The sequence below is a fragment of the Pelecanus crispus genome, chromosome 1 (genome assembly GCF_030463565.1).
Source record: "Pelecanus crispus isolate bPelCri1 chromosome 1, bPelCri1.pri, whole genome shotgun sequence".
NCBI lineage: Eukaryota > Metazoa > Chordata > Aves > Pelecaniformes > Pelecanidae > Pelecanus > Pelecanus crispus.
In genome coordinates this window covers 204,404,326-204,421,178 of record NC_134643.1, presented here as the reverse complement: position 1 = coordinate 204,421,178, position 16,853 = coordinate 204,404,326, and the positions used below count along the sequence as shown (strand labels likewise).

General features: G+C 40.8%; 1 protein-coding gene across 4 annotated transcripts in view; it reads left to right on the top strand.

The window, feature by feature from the left end:
- Window positions 1-16,853, top strand: part of CDK8 (cyclin dependent kinase 8) — an 84,806-nt gene that overhangs the window by 25,406 nt on the left and 42,547 nt on the right. For 3 of the 4 annotated variants that reach the window (XM_075716040.1, XM_075716032.1, XM_075716046.1), the window contains exons 2-4: window positions 386-461; window positions 12,743-12,853; window positions 16,003-16,143. In XM_075716040.1, coding sequence (XP_075572155.1) covers window positions 386-461; window positions 12,743-12,853; window positions 16,003-16,143 — 328 coding nt within the window. Of the gene's footprint in view, window positions 1-385; window positions 462-12,742; window positions 12,854-16,002; window positions 16,144-16,853 lie in introns of those variants that run through there. The other variant, XM_075716056.1, reaches the window with a different exon arrangement.

Genomic DNA, 16,853 nt, shown 5'->3' with positions numbered 1-16,853 from the left:
TGTGTCCCAGAGTAATACATATATGGGAGATGTACCCCTAGCTAGACTTATTTATAGTATGTACTAAATGTTTGCTTTGTTTTCTTCCTCATAAGAGAAGGAAGGAATGGAAGAAATGTTGATCATTGCATTAAAAAAAAAAAGTTTTTTTTTTTTAAAAATCCCTATTTATATAGTGAGAGCAAATTTATATTTTAACTTTATCAAGGTGGTGTGGTTAGCTTACAGTTTAGATGGGTATCCAGACATTAACCTAGTAAAGAATCAAAAGAAAATAAGATGCAGAATTTGTATTAATTAGAAACTGTCCTCTGAACGGTGGTGAAGAGCTCACTTTGAATTCATGGTGCAATTTTTAAAAAAAACTTCTTTTCTTCTTTCACAGGAAAGATGATAAAGATTATGCTTTAAAGCAAATAGAAGGTACTGGAATTTCTATGTCTGCATGCAGAGAAATAGCAGTAAGTAACATTAGTTCTTTCTACTAGCAAACAGACTTATTGAAAGTATTGATTTGAGTGCATGCTGGTTTTTATTTGCTGAATCATGTTATTCTACTATGGGTGCGATATTTTTATCATGGAGGTATAAAATAAGTACAAATGTCATGGAAGGTTTTACACACCTGTTGTGTTTGCTGTCTAAAAATGACAGTGTTTTTAAGTTACAATTTACTGCCTGCCTCAGGGCAGATTAACCTTAAGTGCAGCAGTTTAAAAATACGATTAAAGTCAGTAGCTTAAATTATGTATTTGGTCTGACTTTTGCATTAGTACTTCAGTTATTTTCTTAAAGAGATTAGTTCTTATGGCTCATAATAATTAAAACGTTAGCTTCTATTTAAGTGAAGACTTCAAACTAAATTGGCATTGTTGTTGCCTTGGAGGCTGTAATACACCCATTAATATTATTCAAATGTTTTCTTAGGTTATTCAGGTTTATGTTTGTATATTCCATGTTGTTAGAAACTGGTGAATAATGTGGCCTAGTTATGGCTTGTGACAAGCTCCCAAAGAAACACTGGTAAAACCGGTATTCTGAAGTTTAACTGTTTTATGTTGTTATGTTATGCTGCTGCTTGGGTTTATTTTTCTTGAAATGCTTCAGCTGAAATTGCTTACTAAACAGAAATGCAGGTAACTTATGTGTGTGTGGGGGAAGCGAATGGTTTATTTTCAGTCCATATTCCTCAAGAGTGTAAAACTATACCTACCCTAGTTTCATTTTTATTGATTAAAGGGAGTACCAGGCTTTCCTACTTTGTCACCTTCCAGTTGGCTTTGTGATTTCAAACTCGTTAGTCCTTGAACAGAATGAGGGGAAAAAAATGAAGCGCAAAGAATATTCTTCAGGAGAAGCTCTTCCTGTCCATTGATGACAGCTGAGCCTCCCTGCCTTCACAGACATCCACACTGAACTAAAGGAGCTGAAAACAGGGTCTTAAATTTTGCTTATTTCAACCATTTTGGCAGAAATTTTCCAAATACTGTGACTCCCTCAGGCTCAATGCTTTTGGGAAGTGTCAGCTACCATTTCAGAGGGATTTGGGAAAATTTTTTGTCTTTTTGCAGTGATTTACCTAAAGAGTTTTGAAGAGTTTGTTCTGCTTGAATTTGGCAGGAGAAGCTTGGCTGGTGTTAGGGACGTGTCTCTGCTCTGGATAAGACCGTAACTCAATTTCTGTCTATTAAAAGAGAATCGCTAACTTGGCTGACAGTCGGGAAGGATTTGGTGCGTAGCATAACTTGAGGAGTGTCATGTAGTTGTTCCTCCTGGGCAGCAGGGTCCTTGGTAGTGATGGAAGAGGAGCAAGAAGCAGGGAGGCTTTCTCCTTGCTCTGAGCTGCTGCAGCATGCACCCTTTGACGAGAACAGCAGTACAACGCAGGACCCATGTGGGAGAGGGTTAGTGGGGGAAGGAGGGGAAGGTACTGAAGACACCAAAGATGCCAAGAAAGCAGGCGTCGAGAGCAAAGAGGGGAGTGGAGCCTGAAAGCAGGCATAAGGGTAGCAAGAGTAACCTGAAGCAGCATCTCTTGAGCTGTTGTTGACTTTGCTTCCGGTTATGCTTCCAGGCTTGCAACTGCTGATACCGTGGTTGAATTTTCCTGGAGTTGACTTAGTAATTCACCATGGATTTACAGGGTTTGAATATCTTCTCCTTACTGTTCTTTTGATGTTGCTGTTTGGACTTAACAGGAGAATTTTTTCCCCAAAATGTGGTGTTCGTTTTAATTCTGTTAAATAGATTTTTCCCCCCCCCCTTTCTATCAGTTAATATTGTAAAAGGAAAAAAAGGAACCTCATATGGACACGGACCAAATTGAGAATAGTAGCCATACTGTTTATATTGATTATATGAGTATGTGTAATGTATATATGAAAATGCTATTGAGGTAATCAGCAGTATTGTACCCTAAAATGTCATCTGTACATCTAATTAATAAAATAATTGTTGTCTTACTCAAAAAGTCAAGGGTGAATGCCAGATGTTGTTACGGTGTGTTCTGGCCTACCCCAATTAATGCATTTTACGAGTGTGGTGGTGTTAAAAGGAACTAGGATGACTTGGTTTGCATATGAGATGTATCCGTTTCAGTTTCTCTGGAGAGCAGAAGCTTGTATATTTTACTCTGTGACTATCTGGGAAGAATGCAGTTTGATATAAATCCCAGTGAAACTCTCCCTTGTTCTTACAACTCTGCAGTGGCTTTTGTCTTGTTTGTGACAACTAACTTCAGTTTTGGACTATTGAGTAACTTATATGTTCAAAAATGCCCATAGCCTACTCTAAGATGTCTGTTTGATGCAGACACCTGAGCTGAAGAACAGTGTCAGATCTTCAGAAAAATAAAGTAATTATTGAAATAGAGCAGTTAGGGGGCAAGGCTTGAACTAGGTCAGAGACCTGAGTTGAAACAGCTGACTTGGTTATGGGATGAGCTCAACCTGTATATGCATATGAAAGACTTTCTATGTTTCAGTACTTCCTGCAGCATAAGAACTTAGACCCAATGTTCAAGAACCTAGCTAGTCTCTTACTCTGTTAAAATGAGAGGGTTTTTTTTCAATTTTATGTAAACCAATTGTTTCATTGCTAGAATTAACAGTTAATGTGCTAATTATGCTAATTGAATCAGTATCTTTAATATCAAGATAGTTGTAGTGTTACATTCTTCCTTATCTTTCCCCCATTCATCCACCAGGGTAAGCATTTGTGTATCCTGCCTCTTCCAGAACCTTGACTGAACGTTTGGCTGCTCCACTCTTGTTCTCTGCAGATGTGTGCACTGCCTGGGATTCTGGGTATATTTTTTGTGAGCTGCACTTTTACTTCTGAGGATTTAAGTAGGCACTAAAACCTGTACGCTCATCATACTAAGAGATGGATTTATATTAGATGGGAGAGCAGAGGGATAGAATGGTGAGAAGATTTGTATAAAAATATATAAATCATACAAGCCCAAACACTCGATTCCTCATCTTCTGGTTTTAATCACAAGGAAGAAAGTTGGTAAAGCCTATCCACCTGGAATAGTGCAGCAAATGGTATTTCACAGTTCACAAAGCAGGAGAATTCTTCAAGGCTGTAGGAAGCCGGAGTAGTTACCCAGGCTTCAAATAGAGCATCAGGATTTTGGGTTGGGCAGTTTTCCTGCACAGAAGTCTTAGGTTTTAAAGTAATCAAGTGACTTTCTGGCATTTTTCAGTCAATTTTAGCAGGTTCACAAGTACTTCACTTGCCTGTGCTTCCTTTGGCTAGTGAGAAGTTGCTTGGACTGTTGGGGTTTTTTTGTTTTGTTTTGCTTTTACTTTTTGCAGCACTTCCATGTAGCTTTGTTTTTTTGGTGCCTGGTTTGGTTGACAGAAATAACCCTGAAAAGCTTGTTTGTGTGTAAAAACACAACATAGTATTTTTATATGACGGCATTAGTTTGTGACTTGGCTCTGAAGAGGAACTGTGCTAGATATGGTGGCAGACACTCTGAGTGATGGAGGTGCTGAATGGGACAAAGCAGAGCTGGGGTAGACAATGCTGTACTCTCGCTGTCCCCTGTCTGTGTGGTGTCCTTCAAGCACCATAGCCAGCTTGTACAAGTTAGAACTGCCTCAGTCTGCTGGAACTGGGACAGAAGACCACAGAACAATAAGTAGCTGGCTTCTCTGATCGTTTCCACTCTTTAGGTCTGTCTTGGAGGCATTTGGGCATTCCTAGCATTTTGTGGTTTCCTATTATAACAAATGCAGGCTGTCATTGCAAAAGGTGATGTCCTCTGTGTTGAATCTAGTGGTAGTGTGGCTGTAGGATGTTGTCATCCTGCATCTTCACCAAAGGGAAAATGAACAGTTTCATTAGTTTTTTGTTGTGTGAGCAAGCTGAGTTGAACCAATTTTGGTTGCACCCTTGCTTAACATGGCTCATGGGAAGTAGCAGGAACCTGCAGAGGTGGTTTGGGTATAATGCAGACTTGTACCCTAATGTTCACATGTCTGAGCGTTAACAAAAGAAGGTGGAGTATTGATTTTTGTCTCCCAGGCAGGAGACTCAGGGCCCAGTATAGCTCTCCTTCTGTCAGGAACTTGGCCGGGTTTGCAGGGAGCAGGCACATGGTACCTGGGCAGTGTGGGAATAAGCAGAGAGATAGCTGGTTGATGACTGCTGCTCCTACCTGGAAGGGAAAGCCTCTGCAGCAGTCCTGCTCACCTCTGCAACTGCTCCGCCGCCCTGGCTTTCAGCATCTGGGCTGGAAGGTGGCAGAGGTAGAGGCAGAGGTAGAGCAGCAGGCCTGTGCCCCTGGGCAGGTGAGAAGGGAGCTGCTGTTAACTAGTGGTCTTGGCTGAGTTCATCTTGGTGGAGGAGGATGCTGTAGGGGTGAACTGGTCCTCCTCGCACACTGGGGCTTCCATGTCCTGGATGACAAGAACATGTCATTACATGATTATCAGGCCTCTTTCCCCTCTGCCAGTGGAGGGGATGGAAGAAGAGCTTAAGGGCTCTTTCAGAGCCGGTCTGAGGGTGACCAAGGACTCTGAGGCAGCATGCAGCAGCTGGAGGGACCCCATGAGGCAGAAGCTGAAACTGGGTGACTCCAGGATTCGCCCTCTTCAACATGTTCCCCTGGTAAGGATCAAGCGGCTGTCCCAGTGAGCTTGCTGGAAGAGATCCTGTACCAGCTATGTGATAAGGAACAATATTTGGGTGCAGGTTCCTCAGGTTATGGGGGCTGTCATGTCCCTCCCACACTAACAGTGACAGCAGTTTCCCACAAGACCCAAACACAGAAATCATTTAGATGAGTACAATCCTCATGTCAGAAGACAAGTAATGGTTTTCTAGCAATCTTTCCATGTGGTGAAAGGCGGCAAGGTGTTGAGGAAGACAAATGTTTGATTTGACCCTCTTTGGCAAGTCTAATGACTCTCAAGTGCTTTAATTTAATAGTAGTATGGTATGTAAAATTTAAGTTGTGACTGATGAGTACTTTATCGAGCTATGTTACAGGGCTACAAATAGTATTCTTGAGAGATTTTATATAAAGGGACGGTATTATTATTTTTAGTTCTGTGAAAGTGGGACAAAGATACTGATTAAATATTAGAAATTGGAATCCTTAGGAATCGTGTTTTCTGTGAACAGCAGAATTTGACCAAGCTTGACATCCAGTGTCTGTCTCATCTGGATTCTTAATCCACCTCCTTACTTTCAGAGAACCTTTAATAACACCTCTTCTAATACTTCTTTTGGACATAAGAGGTGCTAATAAATATTGACTTGTATGTGTGATCACCTAAGACTCCTTTGTTTTGGAAACTGCAGAAGTTAAAACCAGAAATGTGCATTATATTTTTTTTCCTCTTGACATTTTGTGTTGTCAGGCTTCTTTTTTGCAACATTTAGGACTTTAAAAATAAAAACAAAAGAACAAAATAAAGCAACAATTTCACATGGTTGTATGTCTGAAGAACTGGAGCTTCAAAAATGTATTGTCAGCTTCATAATAAATTCATTGAGCAGTATTATAACTTTCTGTTACATTGCCTTTGTAAGCTTTCATTTGAACATTTTTGAAAGGAAAACAGCGTGTACTTTCAGCAGGTATTTTGTTCTTAAGTACTGTAGGATATCTGACTCATGAGAATATAAAACTGTAAAATTGTATTTACATTGAAACAAACAGATCTTGAATCTACTGCATAGCAGCTAAGCCAACTTGGAATTTAAGAGCTCATGTACTAAAATTTGGGGTTTAGTTTTAATAACAAGTTTAAAATACTTGAGTAGAGCCTCAGTTTTTGAAAGGATACTAAGAATAGTGATTTGAAATTTTTTTGTAGAAATCTATTTTATGAATATAGAAATGGATGACACCTCTGGAGTTGTCATATTCTGCTCCTGCTCTTGCAGACAACAAAAGTGCACCGTCAAAAATTTAGCAAACTGCAAGTTAGACTTGTAAGGAAAAGAAAAATCTCTGATGGCAGTTCCTGAGTCTCATTCTAGTAATGACTCTATAAACATTATTCAGCCTTTAAGCCAAAATTAATCATGACTAGTTCATACCCATTTGTATGTACGATAATATTGTCAGTTAGTTAGAATAGCTCTTCTCTCCCATTTTCATTAGAGAGAGAGAGAGACTGTTTCTTTCTCTGGTTTTATTTTGGCAGTCTATAAGGATTTTGGCTTGGCTTGCTGGTTTCCCGTTGTGCAGTAGGCTCTCCCTTTCCCTGGGTGTAGGCTTGGGCTTTCTTTGCCCTGTTGCAGTTAGAATTAATCTTCCCTGAATTGGCCAGAATTGCGCATAGCATTTCAGGTAATGTCTCAACTACTGCCTATACTCATCTGTTGTAGCAGTAGTTCCACTGATATCTTATCTGTTACAGGATGATTAAATCTTTGTCAGTCGTCTTCTGGTCTGAAAATCACCTTTTTCTCCATCAACTGCAATCTGCTTTCTGTTCCAAGTCCCTATTTGCCCATTTCCCATCTTAAGGCCATGGTGTGGCTATTAATACATGGGTTTTTTGTTACTTTATCACTTGGTGGAATGATGTGAACCTTTTTGAAGCATGAGATGGTGATTAGATTTTGAATTTATGCCATCAAACTAGCAAGATGACACAATAGTGATTTTTGCTTAAGTGAATGTTTTGGTTGATATTGCCTATGACTTTGTGTCTAGCCAGCTTTGTGACTGTCCTAAGCTTTGGAAGAAATGTGTTGCATAGCACTCATAGGAAGGCAGTGAGAGCAAGGAGTTGCCTTTTCTAAAATAGCTGATGTCCTGAGACAGGACCTCAGAGCAACTCCTTCTCGGCCAGGTCACCTGGCCAATTGCTCTAGCAATTGAGTCTCTGCTTGATTATAGAAGTAAGCATGGTATATTGCAACACCTAGCAGGTTACATTCCCTGCGGACCACATATAGTAGTAAGCATCAAGAGTGGGAGTAAAATGACATTTGCAGTAAAGCCAGAAATCCTCACGCAAAGAATGCAGTGTCTTGGCTCATGAGAAGTGTCTGTAGTGGTGGAGAGCTGTCCGGGAAATGTGGGAATATCACCGGAGGAAGGAGATCATGTTCATCAAGACTTGTGCTGAGTTCAGCTCATTTTTGATGTGAAAGGTAGTTATTGTTAGTGTCCCTGTGCAAAAAAAGATTTGCCTTAATTGTGCGGCAGTTTGTCAGGTTGCCTTAATGCTGCTGTTGATTATTTAATAATGTCCTGTCTTACCCCACTTTGTCCTTGTTTGTTGTCCTGGTTTTGGTTGGGATAGAGTTAATTTTCTTCCTAGTAGCTGGCATAGTGCTGTGGTTTGGATTTAGTATGAGAAGAATGTTGATAACACGCTGATGTTTTAGTTGTTGCTAAGTAGTGCTTACACTAGTCAAGGACTTTTCAGCTTCCCATGCTCTGCCAGGTGCACAAGAAGCTGGGAGGGGGCACAGCCAGGACAGCTGACCCCAACTGGCCAAAGGGCTATTCCATACCATATGGCGCCATGCTCAGTATAGAAACTGGGGGGGGTTGGCTGGGGGGCCGTGATCGCTGCTCGGGAACTGTCTGGGTATCGGTCGGCGGGTGGTGAGCAATTGCATTGTGCATCACTTGTTTTGTATGTTGTTGTTGTTATTATTTTCCCTTCCTCTGCTGTCCTATTAAACTGTCTTTATCTCAACCCACAAATTTTACTTTTTTTCTTTTCCCCAATTCTTTCCCCCATCCCACTGGGGAGGAGGGGAATGAGCGAATGGCTGTGTGGTGTTTAGCTGCCTGCTGGGTTAAACCACAACATTCGTGAAGGAATTTAACAATTTTATGTGTCATTAGGACGCTTTCATTTACTGTCCTCCAGCTGCCCCATGGCATGAGTATTTCTGCATTTGAAGAGGGAGATGGAGGAACCTTAGTGTGAGCCCAGGACTTGCACGTAGGGATGCTGTTCCCCTTGCTGTGTCCTGAACAATATTTATGAAAGCAAGGGCAAGATCAGCCAGGAACAACATGGGGTTGTAACACCCAAGTCAAGCCAGAGGTATTGGCATCTTCATCATTTGCTGATTTCTATTTCTTTGAAGGTCACTTGGGTCTTCCCTCTTCATAACGGGCACCCAGACCAAGTAATTTAAGGAAAACCTTTCTGGTTGTAGAAATAGATTTGAATCATTATATGACATGCAAATGAAAATGAAGGAAACTTACTGAGGGCCAAATGCATAGTTTTTGTCTACTTTCTCTTTGTGTTCTACAGAACTGAACTAGGATAGACATAAGCTATTAGATATCAGAGTCACTAGGCCAAAAACTGGCCTTTATCATCAACAGGCATAGTACTGATCGTCAAACCGTGTTTCTTGTGGTCTGCTTTGTCTTCAGTGAACTCTGTCAGCTGCTGGACACGAGGCAAGTCATCTGGTAGGAAAGGCATGTGGCATATGGGCTAGAGCAGCATGGTTCATGGAGAGTGAGTTGCTGGAAATGCTATTTACAGCCCATGTGATGTGTTATCATTTGCATGAGCTCTTTCTGTCCTTCAGAGAGCGTTTGCATTTGTCGCTCTGCGTTATCACTGTCATGGAGCGTTTCAGCCTTTCCAAGACAGTGAGTCAGGGATCATCTGTCACCACTGCAGCAATCATTTCCTTATTCTGATGGTTTTGCTGATGTATATTAGCCATCCTATTCACTGGGGTGCTTGTGGCTGTCTAGCTTTGACCAAACCCATCAGTTTTTTTAAGCAGACTGAAAGAGTATGTAGTTAATGGCTATTCAGCATAAAAGGCAAAGGCAAAAACCAGCAAGAATTATAAACTGAACACACAGATGCACAAACCATAACAGCTGCTATCAGTGACAGTAACAAAGGCCAGAACTCCTGAAACACTGGTGATGGGCCACAAACGGAACCTCTCGGGTGTATCCTTGAAGAGATTCAGCAATGGCTTTGTAACAGATGAGAAGGGAAAGCAGATTGCTATGGATCTTACAGGAGGATAGAGGTTTTACTGAGTATTTGAGGGGGCTGCTGGGACTGTGTAAAACTTACTGTGGAATGTTTAGAGGAAGGATAAAAGGTAGGAAAGGGAAGAAGATGAGCTACCAGGGAGAGCTGTGTGAGTGTTTGTGTGTGTGATCTGCTAGTGAACTTCAAGTACGTAGAACCAGCAAGCAGGAGGAGACTGAAATCTGGAGACACCTGATGTCAGAGCTGGAACCTGGACGAAAGGGCATGGTACTTGGGCTTGGATTCTGAACAGATGTAAGGTCTGCACCGGAGTCTGAGGGACCTGCAAGTGCGTGTGCATGTATGTGAACTTTAAGCCTGATTAGCCAGGGTGGAGAAGTGGGATCCAGGCCAGTTGTGTTGCTCAGGTTTTATGTGGATGCCTGCAAAGGAAATGCTGTTTTGCCTCTGTTGATACCTGTATGGCTGGTCATGTCTGTATTGTGTGTGGACACGACTTTGTGTGTGCCTGCAGGAAATGCACGCTCAATTACTTGTACCTTGCTACTGGCAGGATTTGGGAACAGGGAAGAGCAGCAGCCTGTTGTCTAGCAGATCAGGAGGAATGCTGTGAATCTCAAAGTCCACAGGATTGACTACCCCTAGTACAAACAAAGGAGAATTATGTGCGTGTTGCCTCACTATACAGGCATGCTGCTGCATTACTCGAAGTTTCTCATCTTTGTGTCATGTTCTGCACCAGCTTTGGTGATGGGTTCTCTGTGTGTCCTGCGAGGTGGATCACATTTGATGTGAAGAGGTTGGGTTTTTAAAGTGGGTGATAGTTGCTACCTGCAGAACAAGGAGTAGGACAGACCTAAAATGGGACCGGAAAGGGTTGAAGGGGAAAATTACATTACTTTATAGAGCCCTGACTAGTATCTACCTCTTTCATCAAGGAATAGTCTGTTGTCTGGTACAGGTGTGTCATCTGGCCACAGGAAATCTGATAAAATTTTGTTATGGACACATGGTTGCTGAACTGTCATGCAATCTCATGGGTACAGTTAATTCACCAAAATGTTTAGCAGAAATCTAAGATGTGAATTTATACTGACTCAACAAAAAGTCCTTCACTATAAGGACTGGTGCAATGTATCCTTAAACCCTATAACTTCACTCGCTATGAAGAGGCTGACTCCCACCGATGGTCTTTGATGCTGTGCTGGGTCTGGCTGGGATGCAGTTAATCTTCTCCATAGCAGCACACAGGGTGTTGTATTTTGGATTTGGGACTAAAGCAGTGTTGATAGCCACAACACTGGTGGGTTATTGCTGGGCAGTGCTTGCACAGTGTCCAGGCTTTCGCTCTTTCCCACTCTGCCCCTCCTCCCGTTGGGTGAGGTAGCCTTTGCTCAGAGGCTGGCGGGGCATTGGTCTGCTTGTGGGAAGTGGTGAGTGATTGCCTTTGCATCATTTCTGGAATTCTGGCATTTTGTGTGGGTTTTTTTTTAATTCCTCTTTCTTCCATTTATTTCTTAACCTTACCCACAAATATTCTTGCTTTTTTTGCTCTTCCTCTCCCATCTGACTGAGGGGGGTGAGCAAGTGTCTGTGTGGGGTTTAGCTGCTGGCTGGGGTCAACCTACCACAGATGGTCCCCACCTGTAATTGATAAAAAATTGCAAATAAGCATTTCTTGGTTTTCCTTATGCCAGTCTTATCCTTTGTAGGAATTACAGGCATTTTCAGAATTCCACACTTCTTCTTGCAGATCCTGCCTTAAAATTCCCCTATGTAATGCTTTTACAAAACTTAAGAGGTTTAACATGCTGAAACTACTACCTTCTGCATTGATTTGTAACGTTGCGCTGTCTCCTCAACCCTCTGTCTCCCTGTTTGATCTCACACTGGAGATAACAGCTCTGTGGGCTAGGTCCTCCTGCTCAAGAAATGTTATGCTGAAGACTCTGGTCAGTGAGTAGGGATAGGAGTCTGTCTCAAATGAAATAGAAAAGAAGGACACAATGAGATGCAGATATTCACTCCCATTTTACTATCTCAGTAGCAGCTAAAATGTTACCACATGTGCCAAAGGTATCAGTAGAAAGGAATGAATTTTCTTGTCTCCTCTAGTACATAGCAGGAGAATTATATTTCATTGAAAATAGATTCAATCTCAGAAATAAAATGTTGTTTTTCTATTCTATATTCAAATAGTAGTTCAAATTGTCCTTGGCTTTTAAAAAAACCCTAGCCATTCCTTTCATTAAAGGAATATTCCTTATATTTCTGGCAGACTGAGCTGGCAAGAATTCATCTAGTCTTGGGTAGCTACGCTTGACAATAGTTTGCTTAGATAAAGTTTTTGTTTCTTTCTTAGCAATTGTGTGAATACAGTATAATTGTAACATGATCAGTAGAGCTCAAATAGACTGATGCTGTCTGCATTCAGTTTTTGTGCTATTTCTTGGCTATGTTTTCCTTTTGGTGGTGGTTAAAGCTATAGTTTCTAAAGCACCTGAGCTGGTTTAATGGCTTACTGCTGCTGAAAGAAGTTCTTGCTCCTAGCTGCGTCCCTTTGCTAGTGCTGGGTCTGCTCTTAGTGCAGCGAGTCATTTCAGCTCAGGAACTTAGCAGAAAATTAACGCCTTTGTGTGTCTGGGTTAGTTTTTCTCTTTTGAACTGGGAGCCTGTTTCATGGATGGCTTCTGTGAGTGACATAACTGGTGTAATATATGTTGTGGGAGGGAGTCGGACCTTCTTCTGTAGGTGGTGGTGACCTTGTAGATCAGCTGACTCCATCTTACAAACCATATCTTCGTTTAGCTGACTGCATTGACAGGCTCTAAATGAGTCATCCCATTCAACCTTGAATGGCTGCAGCCAAAATGCAGGGTTTTCAGATAATTGGGAGCTAGGAGAAAATTGGATACCCCAAATGGCTCTATCAAAGATTACAGCCCATGCGAAAGGGTAGATGCCACAGCTGGCTGTTTGCAGAGTCGTCTTGATCCTGGATAATGGTGAGGCTTACTTAGACTTCAGCTTTTAGGAAATGAATAGGAAGTGAATGCCCTAAGGGGGTTATGACCTGCTTTCAGCTTTGGTTTCAAACTAATGACTGGTTCTTTCATTAAAAAAATGTGTGCTCTTTTCCCTGACTTGCATATTTCAACTTTTCTTGTTTGTCTTGGAGAATATGTAGCAAAGACTATTAAAGTATTCATCTTTCCAGCCCTTTCACAGCTTTGGATGTGTGGATATAACTGTTGTGGACTTTCTTTATTTTGCAGTTGCTGCGGGAGCTCAAGCATCCAAATGTCATTTCTCTGCAAAAGGTGTTTCTTTCTCATGCTGACAGGAAAGTGTGGCTTCTCTTTGACTACGCTGAGCATGACCTCTGGGTAAGGTGAATTGCTTGTAGGTACCAGGCTTAGAGTTTTAGTTGCAGAAAAGGGACAAGGTCAGGGAAGACGCATCAGTTTAAAAACAGTATAGCCTTTTGCCCCGTGTTTGTTGGAAACATTTTCAGTACTAAAGGAAAAGCAATGGAAAATGTTGGGTAAGCATGCTACACAGTTAATCTGTGACCTCTTTAAGAAGATAAAAATCTGCATTCAGCTCCCAGTAGCTAGAAATCTAGTAAAATAAATGTGGATATAACACTCCATTACAGCTGAAGTAGGCTGCAGGAAAATGTAATTGATTATGCAGGTGGATTCCCTTTTGAAAAATTACAAACTTATTGGCTGAATAGGACAGTTGGGAGTTTTAGTTACATTGCATGTCATCAGTGAAAACATGAAGTGAGAGTAATGCCACTGCATATAATTGAAATTTAATTCAGTGTGAGGAGCTTTTTACTCAACTCATCTGCTGAAATTTATATATTTGGGAGGAAGGCTGTTTATTCCTAATTGCAAGATACAGCTTTAAAATATAAACATGTTGAAGGCAAAGTAAATTTGTTTTAAGATATATACCCTTTTCCTCTGTTAACTTAGTATTTGTAACCTTAACATCCATTTGGAATGCTTTAAAAAAAAAAAAAAAGTAGCATTGTGAAGAATCCAAAATCCCATGCAACCTTTACTTCCCTGAAAAGAGGTGTGTCTTTGCCTCGAATTAAATCTGACATACATTTTGAGCATTGCTCTCAATGGAACAAGTACTGTAATACTAACCTTAAAAGACCTTAAGAAGATTTGTATCAAAGGGTACAACAGAGGGAATTTGGAATGAGATGGAAATTTTGATGTATGTGTTCATGTAAGACTTCCGTAGTATGAATCATGAGTTTTTCCTTTGCATGTAGTTTAGACAGACAGCTAAGATGTACAAACCAAATTGAAACTAATTTCTTTTGAAAATGGTGTTCCTTGTAGTTGGGAATAATTCAACAGCATTTGCCTAAGAACTAGGGTGTCAGTTCTTCAGCTAAGCTGAATTGAAGATATTTCCTCCCAGTTCAATGCCTTGGAAGTTCCGATAGTTGGTATTGAGATTTCATTGCCAAAATAAAATCAAGACAAAAAAATTACCAAACAGCTGAAATGTTAAGACATTCTTAAGGCTGATGTACAAAACAAACAAAAAAATCTTGAGGAAATGGAGTAAAGCTTTTTTCCTAATGTGGAGAAAATACAAGCACATTCTTTTTTTGACTGGTCCCCCATATTTATGATATACTAAGCTGCAGAAGTTTAGGAATGTGTGAAGTTTTTTTGTTTGTGCTGCAAGGCATTGTATTTGTTTGGAGGATTGTGACTAATTGTGACCTGTCCTTGTTTGTATTTACACATTTCTGCATTGCTTCATACTTAACCAAAATCACTGCAGAAGCATCTCTGTTAACGGAACACTGGTTTGAGTATCAGTAACTTAGGAATGACACTCAATTTTGATCTTTATGTTTACATGCACATACCTGTAGAAGTTCTAGAACTCCCCAACTCTAGCAGCTCCTGGTTGTTCACTGGAGCTGGATGCAAGAGACCTAGCTGCAGTGACTGGGCTGGCACTGTGCCCCAGAGAGCCGGCTATGGGCCAAGCCCTCCGGCGTTGAGCATATCTAGTGCAGCAGGTCTCAAAAAAGGCTGGGAAAAGGGCTCAGAGTATATAAAGAGCAGGAGCAAAAAGGTTCAGGAGAGCCATCTGTCTTTCTGTCTCTGAAGATTTACTTCTCTCTGGCCACTGCATGAAAAATAACGCTTGCTTTGGAGTCAGTGGAAGTGGGAGGCAAGAGGAGGCGAAATTTGTGGCTCAGGCTTAGGGATGCTTGTGCACGTGGTGCTTGGCTGATTGGGCAGGGACTGTCACTTTTTCATCAATGTCTCTCTCCTCCGTGCAGCTCCATTTTTACCTTTGGCAGAGCAGGGATGTGCCTTTTTCTCCCAGGAAGGCCAAGCTCAATGCCTGAAGCAAAGGAGGGCAAGCTGTATGGAGCTGGGCTGCAGCAGGAGAGGAAAGGCAATTTCCCAAAGGGCTTTGAGTAGTTGGGTACCTAACTGGCACCTGGAATATGAAAGCTCAGGAATGCAGGAAGAACACGTGATAGAAATTTGGTGCCAGTTTTGGATGGCCAAGATCAGGGCTGTTTTGACAATCACATGAGTATGAGCCATTACAGAAAAGAAGTGTGAATGCATGAAAAAGTTTGTTCTAGAAATTACCTCTCTCTCAAAAGGAGCCAAACATGGAAATGGTTACCCGTGGCACGCCTTACGCTATTGAAGTTAGTAGCACCTGGTACTCAAGTGCTAAGACAACATATCCTTTTGGACTCCTCATTGTTGCTAGACGTCATTGCCTGTGAATACACTTAAAATCGTTAAAGGTTTTTTCTGTGTCTGGCTTGGTAGCTGACTTTCAGATGGACAGATTTATAGCTTTGCTCTGTCAACGGCTTCTGTTTTGAGAGTACTGTGCTTTAAAAGTATAGTAAATAAAGATGGAATAAATCTGGGCTTCTAATTTAAACGTTTAAAACTCCCAATACAGTTTGCAAGAACTTCTGTCTGGCATTAGGTGTTGAATATTACAGTATCATTATTACTGTAGGAGAAAACCTGAAAGTAAAATAATGTAGCCGTTAGGTGATGAACTTTTAATTCTGTTCTGCAACATATAAGGCATCAGCCTATCTTAACAAAAAGAACCCCCAAACAAAAATACCCCTAAAACCTCCAAACTGTTGAAGATCAGTGATCTGCAAGGGAATTTGCTTTGACAGTTGTATTGGTTTTGTATTCCTCATCTCAACTGTGCGAGAGTGAGCGAGTGGTTGTGTGGGGCTTAGCTGCCTGCCAGGGTTAAACCACAGCACCAACTGATTTCATTGTTGAGAGATTTCCTTGGGACAGTGATCTCTTTACATCATATAGTATTCATTTTCTAGTACTTAAGGTACATGTTTCTAGTTTTGAAAATGAATGATGAAACATTGAAAAAAACCTAAGTCGTCAGTGTAAGGAATTGCTGGCAATCTTTTTGTGTAACGCTGTAGATCAAAACATTGCACTTTTTTATTTTGATTTCTTTTTCCCCTTTACAGCATATAATCAAGTTTCACAGGGCTTCTAAAGCAAACAAGAAACCAGTTCAGTTACCTCGGGGAATGGTGAAGTCACTGTTATATCAGATCCTAGATGGTATTCACTACCTGCATGCTAACTGGGTGTTACACAGGGATTTGGTAAGTGGATCTGCAATGGGTTTTAGCACTGGGATGACAATTGAGGGCAAGGATTGTTTTTTATGAAAAATCACTGGGAAACAAAAAACTTTGTGCTAAGGGCATGTACTAATAAATACATATTTTTACACTGCAGGCAGACAGCCTTGATTAGTAGAGCGAATTTTAAAAGCTGGCTATGATCTGATATGCTTATGACAGTAAAGTATATCAGATGGCTGTTTTCCTTTTGATTTTCCAAATAAGCTATTTTTAAAAGTGTTCGTTTAAATAACAGGCATGTTGAGGTACAGAAAATGCCTCTGGTAGTATCACTGCAGGCAAGATAAATAACTAAATATGGCATATGTGTAGGTGGGGGAGAGGATGATTGGCTATAAGAATTGCTGAAAAAATAAACTCCCTAAAATTACCAGTTTTACTTATGAAGGTAACTTTTGAAGGCCATTATCTTCTCCTAATGTTTATAATCTATCAGAAATACAGCCATGCCAACTTTTGAAGACTTCTGCAAATAAACATTAGTTTATCCAAACTACAGTATAAGCAAAACATTTTGAACCTGAGTTAGTGTTTCTTAACCAGCAAATTCTATTAAATGTTTTAAATTGGTGAATCTCACCAATTCTTATATATTTGCCTTTGAAATATGCCCATAGCTAGCTTGGCTGGTTCTATCTGTTGTCTTAAAATTGGGTAGTTTTCCTGAC